The sequence below is a fragment of the Durio zibethinus genome, chromosome 27 (genome assembly GCF_047325235.1).
Source record: "Durio zibethinus cultivar Kanyao isolate XHJ-2024 chromosome 27, ASM4732523v1, whole genome shotgun sequence".
Lineage (NCBI taxonomy): Eukaryota > Viridiplantae > Streptophyta > Magnoliopsida > Malvales > Malvaceae > Durio > Durio zibethinus.
In genome coordinates, this window is record NC_143188.1 from 12,934,919 (window position 1) to 12,953,016 (window position 18,098).

At 33.1% G+C, this 18,098-nt stretch overlaps 1 protein-coding gene and 2 pseudogenes across 2 annotated transcripts; all 3 read right to left on the reverse strand.

The window, feature by feature from the left end:
- Positions 1 to 3,396: 3,396 nt before the first annotated feature.
- Positions 3,397 to 5,907, reverse strand: LOC111280229 (acetylajmalan esterase-like; annotated as a pseudogene). Its single transcript, XR_016334780.1, has 4 exons — positions 5,311 to 5,907; positions 5,001 to 5,223; positions 4,727 to 4,872; positions 3,397 to 4,609 (listed from the first exon to the last, which is right to left on the reverse strand). The product of XR_016334780.1 is annotated as an acetylajmalan esterase-like (transcript).
- Positions 5,908 to 6,507: 600 nt separating this feature from the next.
- LOC111279828 (UDP-glycosyltransferase 92A1 pseudogene) lies at positions 6,508 to 8,307 on the reverse strand (annotated as a pseudogene).
- Positions 8,308 to 8,662: 355 nt separating this feature from the next.
- Positions 8,663 to 17,888, reverse strand: LOC111279681 (importin beta-like SAD2). The gene is made up of 22 exons (XM_022866665.2): positions 17,612 to 17,888; positions 17,375 to 17,510; positions 17,190 to 17,277; positions 16,917 to 17,066; positions 16,447 to 16,609; positions 15,694 to 15,878; positions 15,430 to 15,603; positions 14,854 to 14,999; positions 14,650 to 14,773; positions 14,371 to 14,551; positions 14,079 to 14,238; positions 13,858 to 13,899; positions 13,515 to 13,633; positions 13,232 to 13,430; positions 12,614 to 12,745; positions 11,796 to 11,899; positions 11,441 to 11,620; positions 10,791 to 10,930; positions 10,512 to 10,651; positions 10,177 to 10,337; positions 9,739 to 9,871; positions 8,663 to 9,613 (listed from the first exon to the last, which is right to left on the reverse strand). The coding sequence occupies exons 1-22, from the start codon at positions 17,699 to 17,701 to the stop codon at positions 9,450 to 9,452; spliced, it is 3,111 nt and encodes a 1,036-aa protein (XP_022722400.1). The 5' UTR covers positions 17,702 to 17,888; the 3' UTR covers positions 8,663 to 9,449.
- Positions 17,889 to 18,098: the final 210 nt, after the last annotated feature.

Sequence of the window (18,098 nt, forward strand, 5' to 3'; positions counted from 1 at the left end):
ATTCTCAAATCTAAAATCCAAAATCTATTTCTTTCTCAACCTGTCTTTCACCACATCACTTTCTATCATCTTTATATTCTCTTTCTTTCTTTGTTCATACTTTCAACCCCCTTCCTCTCACCCATTTCTATGTTTCCTATCTTTTCTTTCATCTTTCAAGAATTCTCGATTCTTCTTTTTTTCTTTTTTCTTTCTTAGAAGACTAAAATGTCATCATTTTGTTGATCAACAAAATAAAAAAGGGTAAATTCCATCTAGGTCCTTAAATTTTAAACATAATTCAACTCAAGTCCATTAGTTTTAAAAATGAATATTTTACCCCAAACTTTCAACTAATAGGACAATGAGGTCCTCCTATCAGTTATATCTTAAATATTCTATCAAAAGTCTGATTAAAATATCATTTCACCCTTGAAAATCAATATCCCCAAATATTTACATAAACTAATGATTCATATAAATAATTTTTTATTTTTTCTTAAAATATATATAATATATTAATAATTTATTAAAAATATTTTTACGTGTAATATATAAAAACAAATTTCACAATTATAAATAAGCTATATGTAAATATTTATAATAAAATGAATATATTGAACATGTAATAATTTTTTGACATGGAACAAATTTCAAAGAAAATGAACATGTATCATATAATAAGAAAATATGTTTCGTTGAAAAAAAAAAAAAAGGTTTGGTTAAAATTTTCACATGCTTAATATATTCATTTTTCTATACATAAATTTATATATTAGCATATTTATAGTCGTAAGTTTTGTTTTTATATGTTGCATTTAAAAAATCTTTTTTATATTATTAATATTTTTATGTATCTTCAAATAAAATAAAATAAAATTTTTTATTATAAACTATTACATTATGTAAGTATTTGAGGACATTGATTTTTCAAGGATAAAATGATATTTTAATAAGACTTTTAATGGAATAATTAATATATAATTAGCGAAAGGACCTCATTATCTCATTAATTGAAAAGTTTGGGGTGGAGTGTCTATTTTTTTAAACTAATGGACTTAAATTGAATTATGTTTAAATCTTAAGGATTTAGATGGAATTTACCCAAAAAATAAAAGAAGGCCAATTCAACGGTGCAATTAGAAGACAAATGGCATAATATTGAGTCCTTAGCTGGCCCAATTCTTGCACTACAATTGAAAGGTATAACTTTAATCTTATGGTATTCATTCGATCAACTAACTTAGTAATTAACTCTAAGAGACATACCTTTGCATTTTGTTTCCCTTTAACTTACTTTATTCTAATCTACTTTATTCCATGATGAATTCCTTTGCATTTATTCCATGATGGATAGTGAGGAAAATGTTCCCCTTTAATTATTTTCATATAATCTTTATTCCGTGAATTAATACTATTGTACGGACAATAATTCCTTATACTTCAAGTTTGAATGTTGAGCATCCTTATTTTTGATAAGTCAAGATATTCTATTAGAATATCACAAATGATATAAAATATCACACTACTAAAAAACTCCAAACACACAACAATATCTCACAATTGAAACACAATTTAGATAAAAATTTTGAATTTAACTCAGTTAGTTCATCCAATTATTCTTAATTAAGAGATGGCTACTTTAATAGCATACACTTCAACATAATTTCAATCAAACACACCTATAAGATAATTAGTCAAGTTATGTTTTTGAATTTACATTCATTCGAGTTTAGATTGTTTCGAGTTCATAATTTCCGGTTTGAGCCATCTTAAATCTGAATAATGACAAATTTGAGCTATTTTAGGTTTATTCTTTTTTGTATTTTTTCACTTGATTAATCTCAAGTTAATTACAATTTGAATATTTTCATATTAAAACTTCAAGTTTTACAAGTTTTAGATTGAATCAATCTCCAGTTAATTTGTTTTTAGATTAATTTACATTTAAGTTATTTCACTTTAAATTGTTTTTGTTCGAATATTTTTTAATCAATTCAAATCATATTGAAATTTGATCTCAAGCCATTTGGACATTTTTCTGAGTTTGATAATATTTTTCCACCTCTAGTCTTTTGTGCAACATTCCAATAACTCATACCTCTAGCTGAGTTAACAGTTTTATATATACTAGTAAATCTCCCTGGCTTCATTATGCTAAGTATCAATATTTTTTATTTTTAAAAGTATAAATCAATAAAATTTTGTATTTATTAAAATTTAAAAATAATTATTTGAAATTAATTTTTTTACAAATATAATATTTATTCTAAATTCTTCTTTCTCCTTATCTTTCTCTTTTTCTTTTATTGATTATTTTTTTCATTCATCTAAAAATTCAATTTTTTTTACCTAATTTTAAAGATATAAATTGATAGAACTAATATAATTAAATATTAGATAACATTTTAGTTTTTCACCAAAAAAAATGTTAAAAATATTTAAGAATAAAATCTAAAAAAAAAAAAACCACATTAAATCTATACAAAAAATTAAAAACTATACAAAAGATCCCTAGTTATGTTGGCTTAACAAATTAATATTTATTCTCAAAAGCCTCAAGGCCTAACACCCATTTAACTATATAATACCAAAAATATTCATACAACTCAAAAATATTTCAAGTACACTTGTCAAATAGATGGACCATAGACAACTTTCATTTTATGTTAGATGTTAGATCATGATTTACAACACTTGAACTGCTACTCGCATCATAACAGAGTAAGCATTGTCTTAAAAAAGGCGATTGACAAAGGAGAAGTTGAATCTTATCACAAATTAGGTTATCTCATGCACTTGATCAACTCGGAGATAAATAGTACATTATTAGTATTTTTTTTCTTTTTATAATGAGATATATTAATTTGAAAATAAAAAAAAAATTATAAATATCGAAATTTGAATCCTTAATTTATTATATATATATATTTTTAAAGGTGACCACATTTAGTTTTAAACATATATTTTGTTCTTCTATGAGCAAAGACAGATGTATTTTGGAAGATTTAAGCCCAAATTTAAATCCTGAACTTTGACACAAGTTAAATTAAAATCGTGTTTGTTTTTTTTTAAATTCTTGCTATTTTATTTATGTATCATCAGACAATTAGATAATTTTATTAAATTAACTAATTAATTTCATTTAGTGAATATTCAAATAATAAGATAATTTTATTAATTTAAATGAGTTTTTACAAAATTAAATAAATTATTAATTGAATAAGTAAATTTAAATTCACAAATTTAGACCAACCAAAATGCCCAAATAATTTATTTATTACTAATTTAATTAAGTCCTATATTTTATCAAATGAAGTCATTAATTTTGGACCAAAACAACTTACAAAAATATTAATTAATCAAAATGACCTTAAGCAAAATGATCGACAATAGCTTAAATTAATGGCCCCAACTTTATTTCAACAAAAATGTCCTAATTAAAATGGCTCAACAGTAATTAAAAAAAACCTTAATTTTCATCTACTATGGCCCAATGGCCCAAAAAGGAAATAATCCAAGAGGAGAAGAGTTCAGGAAAAAGGACCAAAAGCAATTAATTAATCGAAAATGGGCTTGGTCTGGAGGGCCCAAAGGCAGAAGGGTCAAAAATTAAATTCTGTCTTTTTGTTTAAATGTTTTGGTCGGCCTATGTAGCACGTGAACCAGTTTGGGGCGTTTGGCGCCTTCATTACACGCGCTAAGGGTACTGTCCGTGGCGCGCGTGCTCTAAGTGCGCCAATAATGTAAGCCTGTGCATGTACGCCCCTCATGCAAACCGTCGGACGCTTGAGGTAATGGGCTATTATAGGGTGGTCATGCGCGTGGCTAGCATTCGTGCACGAACCAATCGCCTTCTTCATCTAGACAATCCATTTTGCTGCAAATTAAGTTGTTCGACAACAAAAGAGATTTTTCGTCTCCAAGCACATAACTACATAATTCGACCACAATCAACTTAAAAAACCCCAAAATCGGAATGGGTTTCAAGGTGCTCGAAAATTCAAAGCTCAAAGTCAAAAACGAGCTTAATGGCAGCAACCACAACAACAGAAGTGGTTAGTGACCTCTACGGGAAATTAAGCGTTGATACGAATTGTTGAAATTAGCTGAAAACTCACAGAATCATTAACATAAAATTGATCTAGATGCAGACGATGCTCAATTTCATTAAATGAAGGTCCATAGAATTGTTTTCATCTTCATGTATTTTCCAATATCACATTTTGGATCCTAAATGGTAACTTGCATAAAAAAAAAAACAATAAAAAGAGAGTTACCTTTTACTCGAAACTGAAATTATGGAATCTAATGGACCGATTTCATATATTTATGATCAGATTAAAAAGATTTTTAAACATATTAATCAAAATTGACACATCTCATTGTGAATTTAAATACAAAATTTATATTATATATTAGGCATATCACAACATATATCATCACAATTATTTATAATTTGATTTTAATTAACTAAATCTTGATTAATTGATTGTATTAATCCACAATATAAGATAAATGCAACAATGAAATCATTGGCTTGGAATCAATGCTAGTAAGGTAGATGGGCAAACATCCCTTTGGAAAGTTTCCTGAAACGATCACTCGAATTGCACTATAACCAACGACACTTTATAGCAAAAAGAAAGTAAATTAGTAAATTTTGAAATAATCTCAACAAGTTTGCAAAGGAAAAATAGATATAATTGAAGGTTTTTTTTTTTTTTTTATATAGAATAGAACTTACTGTCATAGCATCTTTTACTGCTTGAATAACATTAGGCGCCATGGACTTGACGTCCTCAATGGTTTTTCCTTGAAAAAGAGCATAGTCATTCCCACCTCCAATTTCCCCAACCATGAAAAGAGATATTTCAAGTTTCTTGAAACAATCTATCAAATATAACAAATATTTGAAACAGGGTTAGTTTTATTATTAGTGAATCAGAATCAAACAAAAATAATAATTTTTTTTGCAAATTATTAGAAATTAAGATGATCAAGAGCAGAATTGCCAATACCATCTTCATTATCACCACATGTTCCATTGAAACACGTAGACATCCAAGCAAGCTGCCTAGTGAGAGAAGTGTTGGTAACTGGGGCTACAACATTATTACCAGCTAGAACTTCCACTGGTAAGGCAGTAAAGCCAGTAACCACAAAATTCACCACCTTCACCTCCAGTAAACAATGTAACGCTATCCAAGTAGGCGTTGAGAAAGAGAATTCCAGCAGATTGAGCTGCCAAGTACAGTATAGTTTCAGTTCATTATCAGATACATGGAATCACAGTGAGCTAGAAAATAAAACTAAATAAAGGGTAATTACCTAGATGATTGATCAATAGTAAGCCACTGGCATTTGGAACATCTCCCCGTTGCATTGTTGACGAAGGTTTCACCATATGGAGGCCTAGCAAAAACAGATGAAGGGTAGTGTCCGATATCGAATCACCAAGCTGATGTAAGTCATCAAACTGGCAAGTCCGACGACTAACTGAATAGCACGGAGGAGAATAAAGAACAACAAACAGGAAACGGAGGACGAGAACTGGAAAACGAAGTAAGGAAGCCATATTCCTATAATAAGCTCCCAGGAAAACTTTGGCTATGGCTATGGCTATGACTGTATATGATTTCAAGCATTGCCTCTGGTGCATGATGAGTTATTTATATAGGGAAGAGTAGTTTTAGCTGTAGTTATAATAGTATTACTAATCAAAGAAGGTTTTTTTTTTTTTGGCCAAAATCAAAGAAGGATTAGGAAAATAAATCCCATTCCGCTTAGGATTATAGATAACTCCTAATGGGTGGAATATCTAATAAGAATATCAATTAAGATTTATAAGTAACGCCTAATGGTCTCCAAGTGGAATATTTAATAAAAATACTTTTGAGGAGTGAGGTTTATACAAAAATTAAGATCCGATGAATCTAATTAATGATTTTGTTTTATTTATTTCATCTAAATTATAAATTAAATTATTAAGCATTAATATATAAATTAAATTATTGAGCGACGACATAGATTGTTGCCACTTAATAATTTCAATCAAAATATAGAACAACATGTTACTGCATTTCAAACAAAGCAAGTTCTCATATTTTATCTACATTGAAGAGGATCATAGTTATAGACGATAATAGGATCACAAGTAAATCTAATAATTTAAAATATGATACAACAATATGATATAAAACAAAAGAAAAAAAAAATAAATGTGACATGATTTAAAATTAAAAAAAACCATACATGAATTTAACGAAACTAAAAAATAAAAAATATATTATATTTTTTATATCAACACAAATGTACGAATCACCAGATTTAATCACAAAGACAATCAACAATCAACCTCTTTTTTCCATACACTCCAATGGAACAGATCAACTATGACAGTAGCATCAAATTTAACCATTTTACATTTAAACCATGATTAGGAAATTTTATGAAAGATTCTAATGAAGTATGCATCAATATTTTCACTTTAGAACCACATAATGAAGTGAGAAGCCATCAATAATATTTGTGAAAATTAATCCTTAACTGGATATGTAACCAGGATTGAGGGGATATGGTTCTTTGATTTCTAAATAAATTTCTCTAGTCAGGAAAAAGGAAGGAAAATATCATATGCTGATTATCTAACATTCTTGTCAAAATACTATAAACTTTTCTCATTAAAAGCTGAAACAACCGATTGACTTTGTTTCCTTGCTACAATGGCTGAAACAAAATCATCCAATGCTTTAATGGAAGACCCCTTTTCTTGTCCTTCCTCTCTCACAGCTGCCCTTATATGTTCTGCGATCTCTTCAGCTTTCTTCTTCATATCCCCTCCTTTTCCTTCCTTGTCCATCACCAATTCTATCACTTTCTTAACCTGTTCCCGTGAAATACTACTCTCCATCCCACTTGTCAGCTCCACCGAGACACCCATTTCCTCCACCAACATCTTCGAATTGTAAGCCTGCTATGCTGCCATTGGCCACCCTATCATTTTTACACCTTGGCTTAAGCTCTCCAATGTTGAATTCCACCCACAATGGCTTAAAAACGCTCCCGTAGATTTGTGTGACAAGATCTCCAATTGTGGTGCCCAGTTTTTCACCAACAACCCTTGTTTGCTCTTACTCATTCGATCTTCAAACCCTTTTGGTAACCATTCCGCTCTGAATTCAGCTTTTAAGTCGAAGCCAAGTGGAGGCCTTACAACCCAAATGAATGGATTCCCTCATTCTTCCAAACCAATTGCTAATTCCATCATTTGTGATGGACTGGCAGTATTTTGAGATCCGAAAGAAATGTATAGGACTGAATCAAGGCTATGCAAATCAAGCCACCGGAGGCATCTTTCAGGTGAAATTCCGGGCTCTTTTCCTGCATATTGTCTGAATAAACTATTAAAAGATGATGATGACAATTTGTTTAGCAATTGTTTAGGTAAAAGAGGCCCTATGGCCCAAACGGGAAACTTGGTATATTTTCTCAGCAACTCCATTCCAAGAAGCTCAATCTCTTCAACTGTGTTGCACAACCACCCAAAAGACTGCAAAGAACCTGAAAGCTGTTGCTGCATAAACCTGGACCATGGATCAGTACCATCAGCGTTTCTCATAAAAGCATGCAGTTGAGAAACATGGAAACGACAACTTTCAGGGAAACCTGGTAAACCAAATTCTTCAGTATCTGTTTGACGATGAGGAAGGTTCAAACAAAAGGAAACATAAGCCAAGATACCATAAGCGCCACCCGTATTAAAAGTAATGTTTACAGTTCCTGTACTCTTTGCAACATCCACAGTCCATCCGAAGAACAGATCTGATATTATACAGAGAGGGGGCTTGCCTTGTTTCACAATGATATCTAACAACAATTGATGAAATGGCGCTTTGAGAGAAACAGATGAAGGAACGAGTTTACCAATTTGATCCAAAGACAAGTTCTCAGTGTTCTCTATGTTGGGTTGCAGACCATGGTCAGCACCTTTGAATGAAAGCTCGGCCAAGCGGATCCCTGAAGATTTGGAATTTTCTTGGTGAAGAGTCGAACGGAGATATTGCACGTTGAGAGGGGTGTTGGCAATGGTGATGTTGAAGCCTGTGCAATGGTGGATTTGTCTTGCAAGAGCTAGATATGGTATAAGATGGCCATGAGCCATGAAAGGTAGCATTACAATGTCGATTTGCTCAAAATCAGAAGAATTCATGGTTCTGTTGGGTATTTTGGATCTTTGATGAGAGAAGCTTATTATTCTAGTGAACAGTAGGACTAAAACGATTTACGTTGTTTCTGGAGAAGGACAAACAGCGGCATTAATTTTGATAGAGAAGTTTGCGGACAATGATGTCTCGCTCAGCCGGCCCTATTTTTTGGACGCATTGAGATCGAATTAACGGACAGAAAGAATGATGGTTCATCTTTCAAAACTAGCCGGTTGAATCTGTCAGTACGTGACAAATAAAAAAATTATATGAAAAAAAAAATTAAAATGACGAAAATTAAAATTTTTGGAGAAATTATGTGTTTAATAAAATTTTGTTTCAGGTGTTAACCAGAATTATAATAAATAATTTTTATATAAAATATAAAATAAATATATAAATTACTAATATTTTATATTTGGAGCATGATATAAAATCTAGTATTTTATAAAATATTACTAATATTTGGAGCATGATGGCAAAAATAAATTTCTTTCATTAATCCACATTATTATATAAAGAATAATTGTTTTTCTTACAAATAGGTAACCGAGTTACCCCCAACGACCCTCTGAAACCAAAAAATCTCCATAACCCAAACAAAATAATGAATATTTCGTGATATTGGTACTCTATACCTGACAAGGGAGAGGGGAAACGAAAATTTTGTGGACTACCACTTCACCAAAATCATTCATACAAAAACCCTATTATACTGGCCATCTGATTAAAATGGCCTGACTTATCGTAGACTATGAAATGGAACCTCCCGGGTAGTCACCGCCAGGAGAGACCAGACTACCGGAAACAACCAACTGGGGAGGTCCTCAACCAATTAGAGTGACCAAACATGTGAAGACCCAAAAAAGGAATGATGGAAAATGTGGCAAGAGAAAAGAAGAGGATAAGGAAGAAGAAGAGAAGTAAAGGGAAGGACTACAAGGAAACAACACAACCTGGTTGAGACGGGCATCTTCTGCCAAAGAATTGCCAGACTCGCTGGACTGACCAAAATCACAACCTGACAAAGAGGTAAACTTGGAGTTCTCTAATCCTGCGTTCTGCTTATGATTGAGAACTTAATACACACAAAGCTCCATGCACTTGAACCTCAACCTTTTGAGGTTCAATCACCTTCAAGACCATATGAACCGATGAATGCTTTGAATGGACCAGACACAACTCTTGGTTTCATTAAACCATTTCTAAATGAACGGAATTATCAATGAACTCATAGCACAAACCAAAAATTCAATCCTTAACTCATGACGGAGCTGCAGCAGCAGATGCCTTCTCCATTTTCTCCTTTTCAATCTCTGCTCTCCTCTGTTCAGCATGCTGAGCAACACCATTTGCAAGAGCTTGATAATGGAAATCCAATGTCTGTGTAAGGTTCTGGAACCTCATAGGATCTGATGCTTGCAAAGCTAGATTCAAAATTGGGGAAGGGAAGAAAAAGTCCTCATTTCAGACAACCGCACGGAAAATCAACAAAAGTAAAACATACATAAAAGTGCATATGAACAAGCATAAAGGCTGAACAAACATTTACCCTTGACATTATCAACGAAGAAAATAAAAGGGTCTATTTCATCAATTGGTGACTGTAACTCTTCATCATCACTGAAGTCATTATCAGAGTCATCTTCATCATCATCATCATCATTTGCACGGAAAGCCCTAGCCTATAGAAAACAAAGTCAGGTAAGGTTAAATAAAAGATTGGCAAGTCCAGGAATCCATTCTGAAAGGATATATATTATACTGGATTGTTTATAAGGGTACATCCTAATATAAAAAGCTCATTAAAAGGTTGCAGCATTATTCTTAGTTTTCAAAGACATATGTTCTATCCCTCATCGCCAGTCAAAGAGGTAGCTTTCCTTTTTTTGCCAAATTGTTTTTTTTTTTTTGTGCTATCCAAATTGTGAGATTTATTTTAGAAGTACAGCACCAATAATAAACTTAAGGATCAAAATAATGCACATACCTGAGCAGCTAATTTTTGAAGCCTGATGCTATCAGCTTCATCCCCATCCTCTGCATCGGCTCCCATTTCCTTGTCAGAAGCATCAGCATCATCGTCGTCATCATCAGTCTGGAAACCATCCATATCATCATCATCTTCAGCCTCTTCCTCCTTTGCAGCTTCTGCTCATTCATAAATAATATATGTAGTAATCCAGGAATTATGGAAAAGGATGGAAGGATAAAACCTCCGAAATACAGCTAGGAGGAGCCAAAAGAACAGGAAATGGTAGCAAATTCAGACACACAACAGGCAAGCACACTTGTGTCCAGAGAGAGAGAGAGAGAGAGAGAAACCTGCAACTTGATCCTTGTAAGAAACCAGGAGATCAAGGGTGGCTCTGAAGACTCGCCCAAGAGCCTCCCCAGCTAACTGTTCACCAGGAAGTGCAAGTAGAGATGTAAGGCCCAAGCAGCAAACTTTCTTATCATGTTCCCTGTAGCATAAATATCACTTATAAAGTCACAACCAGACAATAGCAAAGGTGAAAATTTCATTATAAAAGTAATGATATTACTCTTAACGCCTGATGCAGTAAGACAGAGAGAGATCAAAGGAAATACAAAACCACCTACCGCTTAAAATTAGCCCGTATACCACTCTTTCTAACTTGTTGCAACAACTGGAACCAAAGGTTGAACACTTCCATTGTAACACAAAGCTTATTCAATATGCTGAGTGTCAATGCTGCATTATAATAGACTGCATTGGCAATCTGGGTTAAACAAGACCAGCATTGTGTTAGAAAATCACAGGCCAAAGCTTTTTCCAGGAATAGAAAGTATTTCTGAAAGTAAAACTAAAGCAACAACTTGAAAAAAAATAATAGTGTTTATGCTCGGAAGAGTAAATTAACACTCAAAACAGAATAAGCCATTGGCATTAGTAGCTACTTCACACCATATTTTAGCATATAAGGAGAAACATAGATTCTAACACGAACACTCCAAGATAACATTGACCATTAACTTCAAACTTGTAATAGGGACCCAACAAAGAAAATTTGAGACAGATAAAAAGACGTTGAATTAACTTAACTTGGCAATAAATCAATCTTTAACTAGTGCTTTCTGATTGTGTTGTATAGAAAATTTTATGCATAAGCAGCTTGAGTGGGGGCATAATTGAGGAACATTAAATGTGTAATATTTAAAAGACATAAGCATGTGAAGCACATGAAGCACATCAACTTGCAGAAAACTACAGCTGGGTCCTAACACCCTACCACTTGTACAAGAAGACATTTCAACCGTGATTTCTCTGTTCTACGCAATCTATCAAGTGTGATTCTCAGATATGGCTCAACCCAATGATCCACCTGCCCTCTACAGTTTTGAAACACTACTTCTATCAGCTTTGGGGCCGGCTCAATATCATTGTCCTCTAAATTTTTGTCTGCCATAATCTGCCAAAGAAAAAAAAAAATAGACCTTATAAACCACAGGGATGCCGACATAAAGTAAGAAGAAAAATTGCAAAAGGATAAAAAAGAAATAAAACTGAAGAATGTATAGTTCATTTGCATTTTTCCCTGACAGTTGTCCATCAACAAGCAACTTTATCACTACAAAGGAACTTACAGATGAAATCATATTCCAAAGACTTTGCTGGTAGTTTGGTTCCTGGCAAGTAAGAAAATGTGCAGTTCCCCTGGATATATAGTTGTCCAAAGGAACCAAAATATCTGCATGAAAACAGCTACTATTTAGAAACAACACAGACGCGCGCCGGCACACACACACACACACACACACACATACACAAACAGATGAATTTAAAAATAAATAAAAATAAATTAGAATTGGACAACAAAAACAGAGTATGAATTGCCACTCTGTTGGTATGATGTAATGTATTTATATGGACCAACTAGGACCAACAGAAATCTGGTTGTCCACATTGCAGTGGCGATCTGATCCCAAAATTAGTGATAGTTGTCTTACAAACTGTTCAAGCTACCAAAACTTGCAACAATGAGGATTTTTTTTTGTGCAATCGTGTTAAATCTTGGATTTGTAAGAACAATATATGCTTTAACAAGTCAACAAACACAATTTATTTTACCAACAAATTTAACAAAAAAATATCAGCAATTTATTTGGCAATGTGGATCTTAAACTGCATAAAACACAAGTTTCAGATCAATAATGTCTAGCATAATGTTTTTCAAAGAGCAATAGCATCACTAAGTAGCTTAACAAAAGTAGACCATGAAGAAGATGCATTAGTCTTCCCAGTACAATTTGCACTTCTTGTCCCAAGAACAATTTCAGTTAATAACTAAACAAGGAAGAAAACATTTAAACAGATGAGTAGTATTAGAAAAGTCTCGCTAACAATTTCTAAACATTCAGATAATTAGGAACTAAGAGAAAAAGAAAATGTAATAGAATCATACTTGAAAAGAAGTCTATCGCCCAATCTGCTAATGCTTCAATCATCAAAGGCCAAAGGCTCCACATATCCAAGGATATAGTTGGAGAAAAGAAGGTCATATACGAAACAATCTCCAAGACTTCTTCAAAAACCTCTGCAGAAGAATTAAAAAAAAAAAAAAAAAACGATGAAATAAACCCTATACAATGATATAGACCAAACACCATCTTATGCAAGTCAAATTTGGCATGATTGAAAGCACCAGTCAATAAACTGTTTCATCTACAATTATAAAATTTTTTTTAAAAAAATTAAACATAATTTAAAAGCTAGTGATAACTAGGTATAAAGTTAGGTGTTACATACCAATAGGGATAGAACAAAATTTTTCCTTCTTTTAAAGTTGCTCAGTACTAAGATCAGTAACCTTATAACCACTTGCAAAATTTAAGAAAAAACAATCTAAACTATAGATTTTCATATCTAAACTTTACATTCTTTAATCAACTTATACTATACGCTCAATCCTGTCTCGTTTCCGGTTGCCTAAGGAGTCAAAGCATGTAGCACTAATTTGAAAATAACTCAATTAAAAACATCATCAGGACGGAAAGAAAAACAAGGAGAAACATTGTAATACCTTGTCCATCAGTTGTCAACATTCTTCGCATAATTGGAAGCAAAGTTGGCTCAATCTGAACAAAAAGGTGCGGAAGCCTGCTAACTGATTCAAGTATCGTGCTTATGGCACGCAAACAACCAACTGCAGCCAGAGCACCAGGATCATCGGCTTCATCATCAGCTTCTGCAGTGTTCATACACCTCCAAAATGCAGCTGCCTGAAAGCAGAGATATGATGATTGTTTCAGGTATAGACAATTTGAAACTTAGTACTTCAAAAAAAAGACAGTAACGTGCATTACCAAATTCTGACATAATCCAAGAGCATAAGGCGCCATCTCCTCCCCAAACTTGTCAACTATAGTCTCCAGAGTAAAAACAAGGTCCTCATTCTCAACCTCATTCATAAGTTTAAAAATCTCTGGAGGAAAAGAAATTGCAATTTACTGACCAAGTCACTCAAATAATAAAAATTAACTGTGTATTGTGTGAATCTTCAATGGAAGCATGTACATGATCCCAAAGTTAAGAAAAGAAGAAAAGAAAACAACAGCAGTGTTCCCAAGAGCCGAGTTAATTTTGGGGCAACCATCAGATAATCAGGAGCTATTAATAAGACAAAACCAAGTTTCAAATAATACCTACCATCAAGTAGTTGAGGAAGAATTGGACGAATCTCATTTAAATCTGCATACGAAACAATTTCTTTTCTGTTAAGCAGTGAACTCTCCGTTAATAAAGGGTGTGAATACATAGAACATAAGTAGTAAACAATGGTAGCAATTTAGGCACCAAGGTTGCTCAATCCAAACCCAACTTGTACAAAATATAAAATAAAGTTCAAAGAGGAAGTATCAGCTACATACCTCTGCAAGCTTCAACAAACGATCTCAATGCAAAAACAGAATCAACACGAACAGGAAGTTCAGGATCACGCAACCCAGAAACAACACTAAGCAGTGCTTGGCGGAAATTATTCTGGTCAGAGAAGTTTATATGGGCATACTGTCCTGCTACCCAAGCCGCCTAATATCCAGAACACAAAAGTATAAGTATGAGAATTCTCACCCATAGAAATGTATCTATATATCCCTTGCAAACGTCGAAAAGAGCAATGAAGGGGAAAGGATAAAGATGTCCCCCAGAGTAAAAAAACACCTTGGCTCTAAGATGACCAACAGGACTGCGGAACTCTGGGAAAACATGTTGCATTAACATATGTTCCAATTCAGATTTATAGGGCTCAGTTTGTTTCAATTTATCACAAAGTGCTCCCACAGCAAGGAGAGCACCATCCTTCTGTCGATAAGGCTTATATTCTACAGGTGCTTCATCATATCTGAACAAGAAAAAGATATACCATGAATATACCATAAAAAAATTAAGTCAACATCAAAGAATCCCAATATTTACTAGGCTTCCATAGTAAAAGAATACCTCTTGAAAATTCCCACGATGAATTGAATAAACTTTGGAAGATTCTCTTTTCCACGTTTTCTGACTAACTCACTGACAAAGTCCATGGAAGCAGTCCTTGGGCTATATAAATCCTCAATTATATCTGCAGTACAACAATAGAATGTAAGAATCAGTGTGGCTCATTCAAGGTTTCCAACAGGCACACCAGCTTTCGTTGCTTACCATAGCCCTTCCTTACATACTCATGTGGATCTTCATCCCAAAGCTTTTGATCATTGTCATTGAAGCACATGAGAGGGAAAACTATCTCAAAAAGAAGAACATCAAGCTGTGGCTGCAACAAAGTATACATGCTATTTTTCGAGATGCTGCATATAATTAAATATTTTTCAATCAAAATCCATTATTAACATATCTAAATTTAAATACAATTAGCAATACGGAAACCCAGGAAAGAGAATATGGCATCAGTGAAAGATTCCATACGTAATACAGAAAGAAATGATTCTAATTAACACTGCTACACAAAAAATTTCATAGTTATGGCCAGAACTCCAGGGTAATCATAAATCCATCAATAAGCTAAGCACATTACTCTCTCTCTGTGCAATAGAATGAAAGTAACAGGCAACACTGGAAAGAAAACATTTAAAACAATCATATTCTTTCAGTTAAATACAGGTTTATCTTGAAAGAATGGCAAGCTCTGTCAAAAGCATAACTTAGTATCTTACACTGACTAAGGAAAATCAAAAGCAACAGTTATAAACAAGATTTATGCAGAACCACATTGCAAACCTGCTGCTTAGATATTGAAGAATAAGGTTGGTAACTCTGTCAGGGAGATAGCCACCAACACGAATCACAGCCAATAAGTTTAAGTGGCATTCCAAAATTTTTCCTGCATAATTCTTCTGAAAAATTTGGGCAAAAGCCTTGTTTTCTGGATTCCTAAGCTTTAAGTCCCCAAACCTATAACATAGCCACCAAAAGCACAAATAAGCTTAGTAACTTAAGTCTATTATAAATTATTCCAAATATGTTACAATTTTTAAAACTTACCGAGTGTATAGCCTATTTAAAATATGAACTGTCCATTTTTTCACCTTCCACCATCCCCATGATTTCCTGAGCTCAGGATCCACAGGTTGGCCTTCTGGAGGTACAGACCTCTCCAACACGTTTAAGAAAAGCATCATCCAAGCATTAAACACATTTGGATCAAGTAGCTGCTTTGGAATCTCCAACTGAGAAGTAGAGACAATAACCAAAAGATGGCAAGTAAATCATACTAATCTTATAAAAACAGGTCGGGGTAGTTACAGTAGACATAAAAACACTGTAGTACAAGTGGCTTTCTTCAAGCTATTTGACATGAGATTGTTCCTGGAGCTCAAAATAAAAGTACTCTAAAATGGATTAGTTAGCATACTAGTAATAGATTGAGAAACTTTTTACATCTGAACTAAAAAAAGAAAAAAGAAATACTCCTATTATCTTGTGGGTGATAACATAAGGAGAGATCAAGAGTTCATAACAATAGCATTATATAGGACCATCAAATCTGCACCAACAACACTTTGTTTACAAACAATAATATGAATAATTTCAAATAAGAACAAATTCTTTTCATAACTATGCCCAAAAGTTCACCTCAAAAGAAAAATAAAAGAGACAAACAGAAAATGGATGATTAAAAAGAATATAAACAAAAAGGTTAAATAAATGTCAGAAGCTGCCCTTTAGCATCCCATTAATAGATCAGACGATAAAGACAATGAAAATGCAATATAAAACTAGCAGTTAAAAACTTACGTAGATAGATGACCAGAAAATTTTACAAATAAGCTTGATTAAATCAGCTACTTCCACTGCTGGTTTTTCAATCTGGACAAGTCTGTTGAATATATTAAAAAGATGGGGAAATGTCTCCTCAACAATGCGGTGAACTGGAGTTCTCTCCTCCTCTGACTTGAACCTAGAATGACAAAGAAAATGATGGAATTAGTACTAAAAAATATAAAGACAAAAATGTGAACATGAACCAAATTAAGAGAAACAATGAGTAGTTATTTGAATTAAGACATAGTAACGCTTTTGAATGGGCTGCAATCAAGTATTAAGGCCGTGAAAAGGTCCTAGTTGAATTAAACAAATACTTTCCATCACCTTCAACGAGCAACTTACATAAAAAATAAAGATTGCATTGAAACAAATATAATAACATAAAACATATATAAAGAAATCAAGCAACCCAAAAAGAGAAAACTATGGCATATCCTTACTCATATTTTCTAGCAAGAATCCGCAACACAAATAAAGCCCCATAAACCTGCTGATCTTGTAGGTTATGCTTCACCCAGTCCAGAAGCCGTGGCCACTGCTCCGGATAATCAGCATGGATAATGGTCTTGAGACATTCACCCAGTTGCACCCTTCAATAAAACCAATATGATGCATAGAACAACGTAAGCGTAATCTGCTCCCTACCAATGAAACAGTAAATAATTCTAAACCAAAAATTTTTTTTAAAAAATAGGGACACCAAATTATTATACCTCAACAAAGGAGGAACTTGAGCTATAAATACAAGAATATGATCGCGAACCATATCTTTATCACTTTGCAAAATTTTCTGTGGCTCATCTACATTTATTAAAAATAAAAAAAAAATAAACATAAACATAAATATAGCAAAATTTAAAAATAATAATAATAAAAATATTGATTAAAAATTAAATACTTGGATCAAGCGGAGCCCAATTCTTAGCAATGAAGTTCTTGAAATGAATAGAAGCAACTTGACGAACCGCCATATCGCAATTATTATCAACGATGATCTGTAACAGTCTCACCAGATGCTGAGGCGTATACTGAAACTGCAACCAAACAAAATCCCAAAATTCAATTTTTTTAAGTGAAAAACTAATAATCAAAACCAATTAATAACAATTAAAATTTTCAATTAAAAAAGAAAAACCTGATTAAGGCTTTGTTCCGCAGCTTTGCGTTCAGCAGGATTGGGACTAAGAGCAGCTTGAAGAACAACAGCCAGACTTGGAAGATCCATATTTTTTCAATTCGATTATGAAAAAAATGGAAAATTTTAAAAATATAAACCCCAGCTTCTCAAATTCAGTGTAATGAGATGAGAGCCTAGGGTTTAGAGAAAGAGAGGAAAACTGGGGAGAGAGAGAGAGAGAAAAGACTGCGGAGGGAGACAGCTAGAGAGCTGCAGAGAAAGAGAAAGGGTGTTTAAATGGTTAGGGTTTCCGGTTGTTTTAACTTAAAATACACACTTCGTTTAGTTGTACACAAGCGGTGAACTCAAGTTTCCCGTTTTACTACAACGATGTCGTTTTTAGTGTTTAACTTGAGAGTAGCTGGATGGAAGCCGCACGTGTATTTCTACCAACGTGTTTTTCACGTAAGAAAACTATTACTTTTATTTATCACCAAAAATAAAT

Excerpts from the sequence above, each read along its gene's own strand:
- LOC111279681 (XM_022866665.2), bottom strand. The coding sequence starts at position 17,701 with ATGGATCTTCCAAGTCTGGCTGTTGTTCTTCAAGCTGCTCTTAGTCCC. Across the intron at positions 15,604-15,693 it reads TTAAATAGGCTATACACTCG|GTTTGGGGACTTAAAGCTTA; the intron begins GTAAGTTTTAAA and ends GCTATGTTATAG. Across the intron at positions 12,746-13,231 it reads GTTGACAACTGATGGACAAG|AGGTTTTTGAAGAAGTCTTG; the intron begins GTATTACAATGT and ends ATTCTTCTGCAG.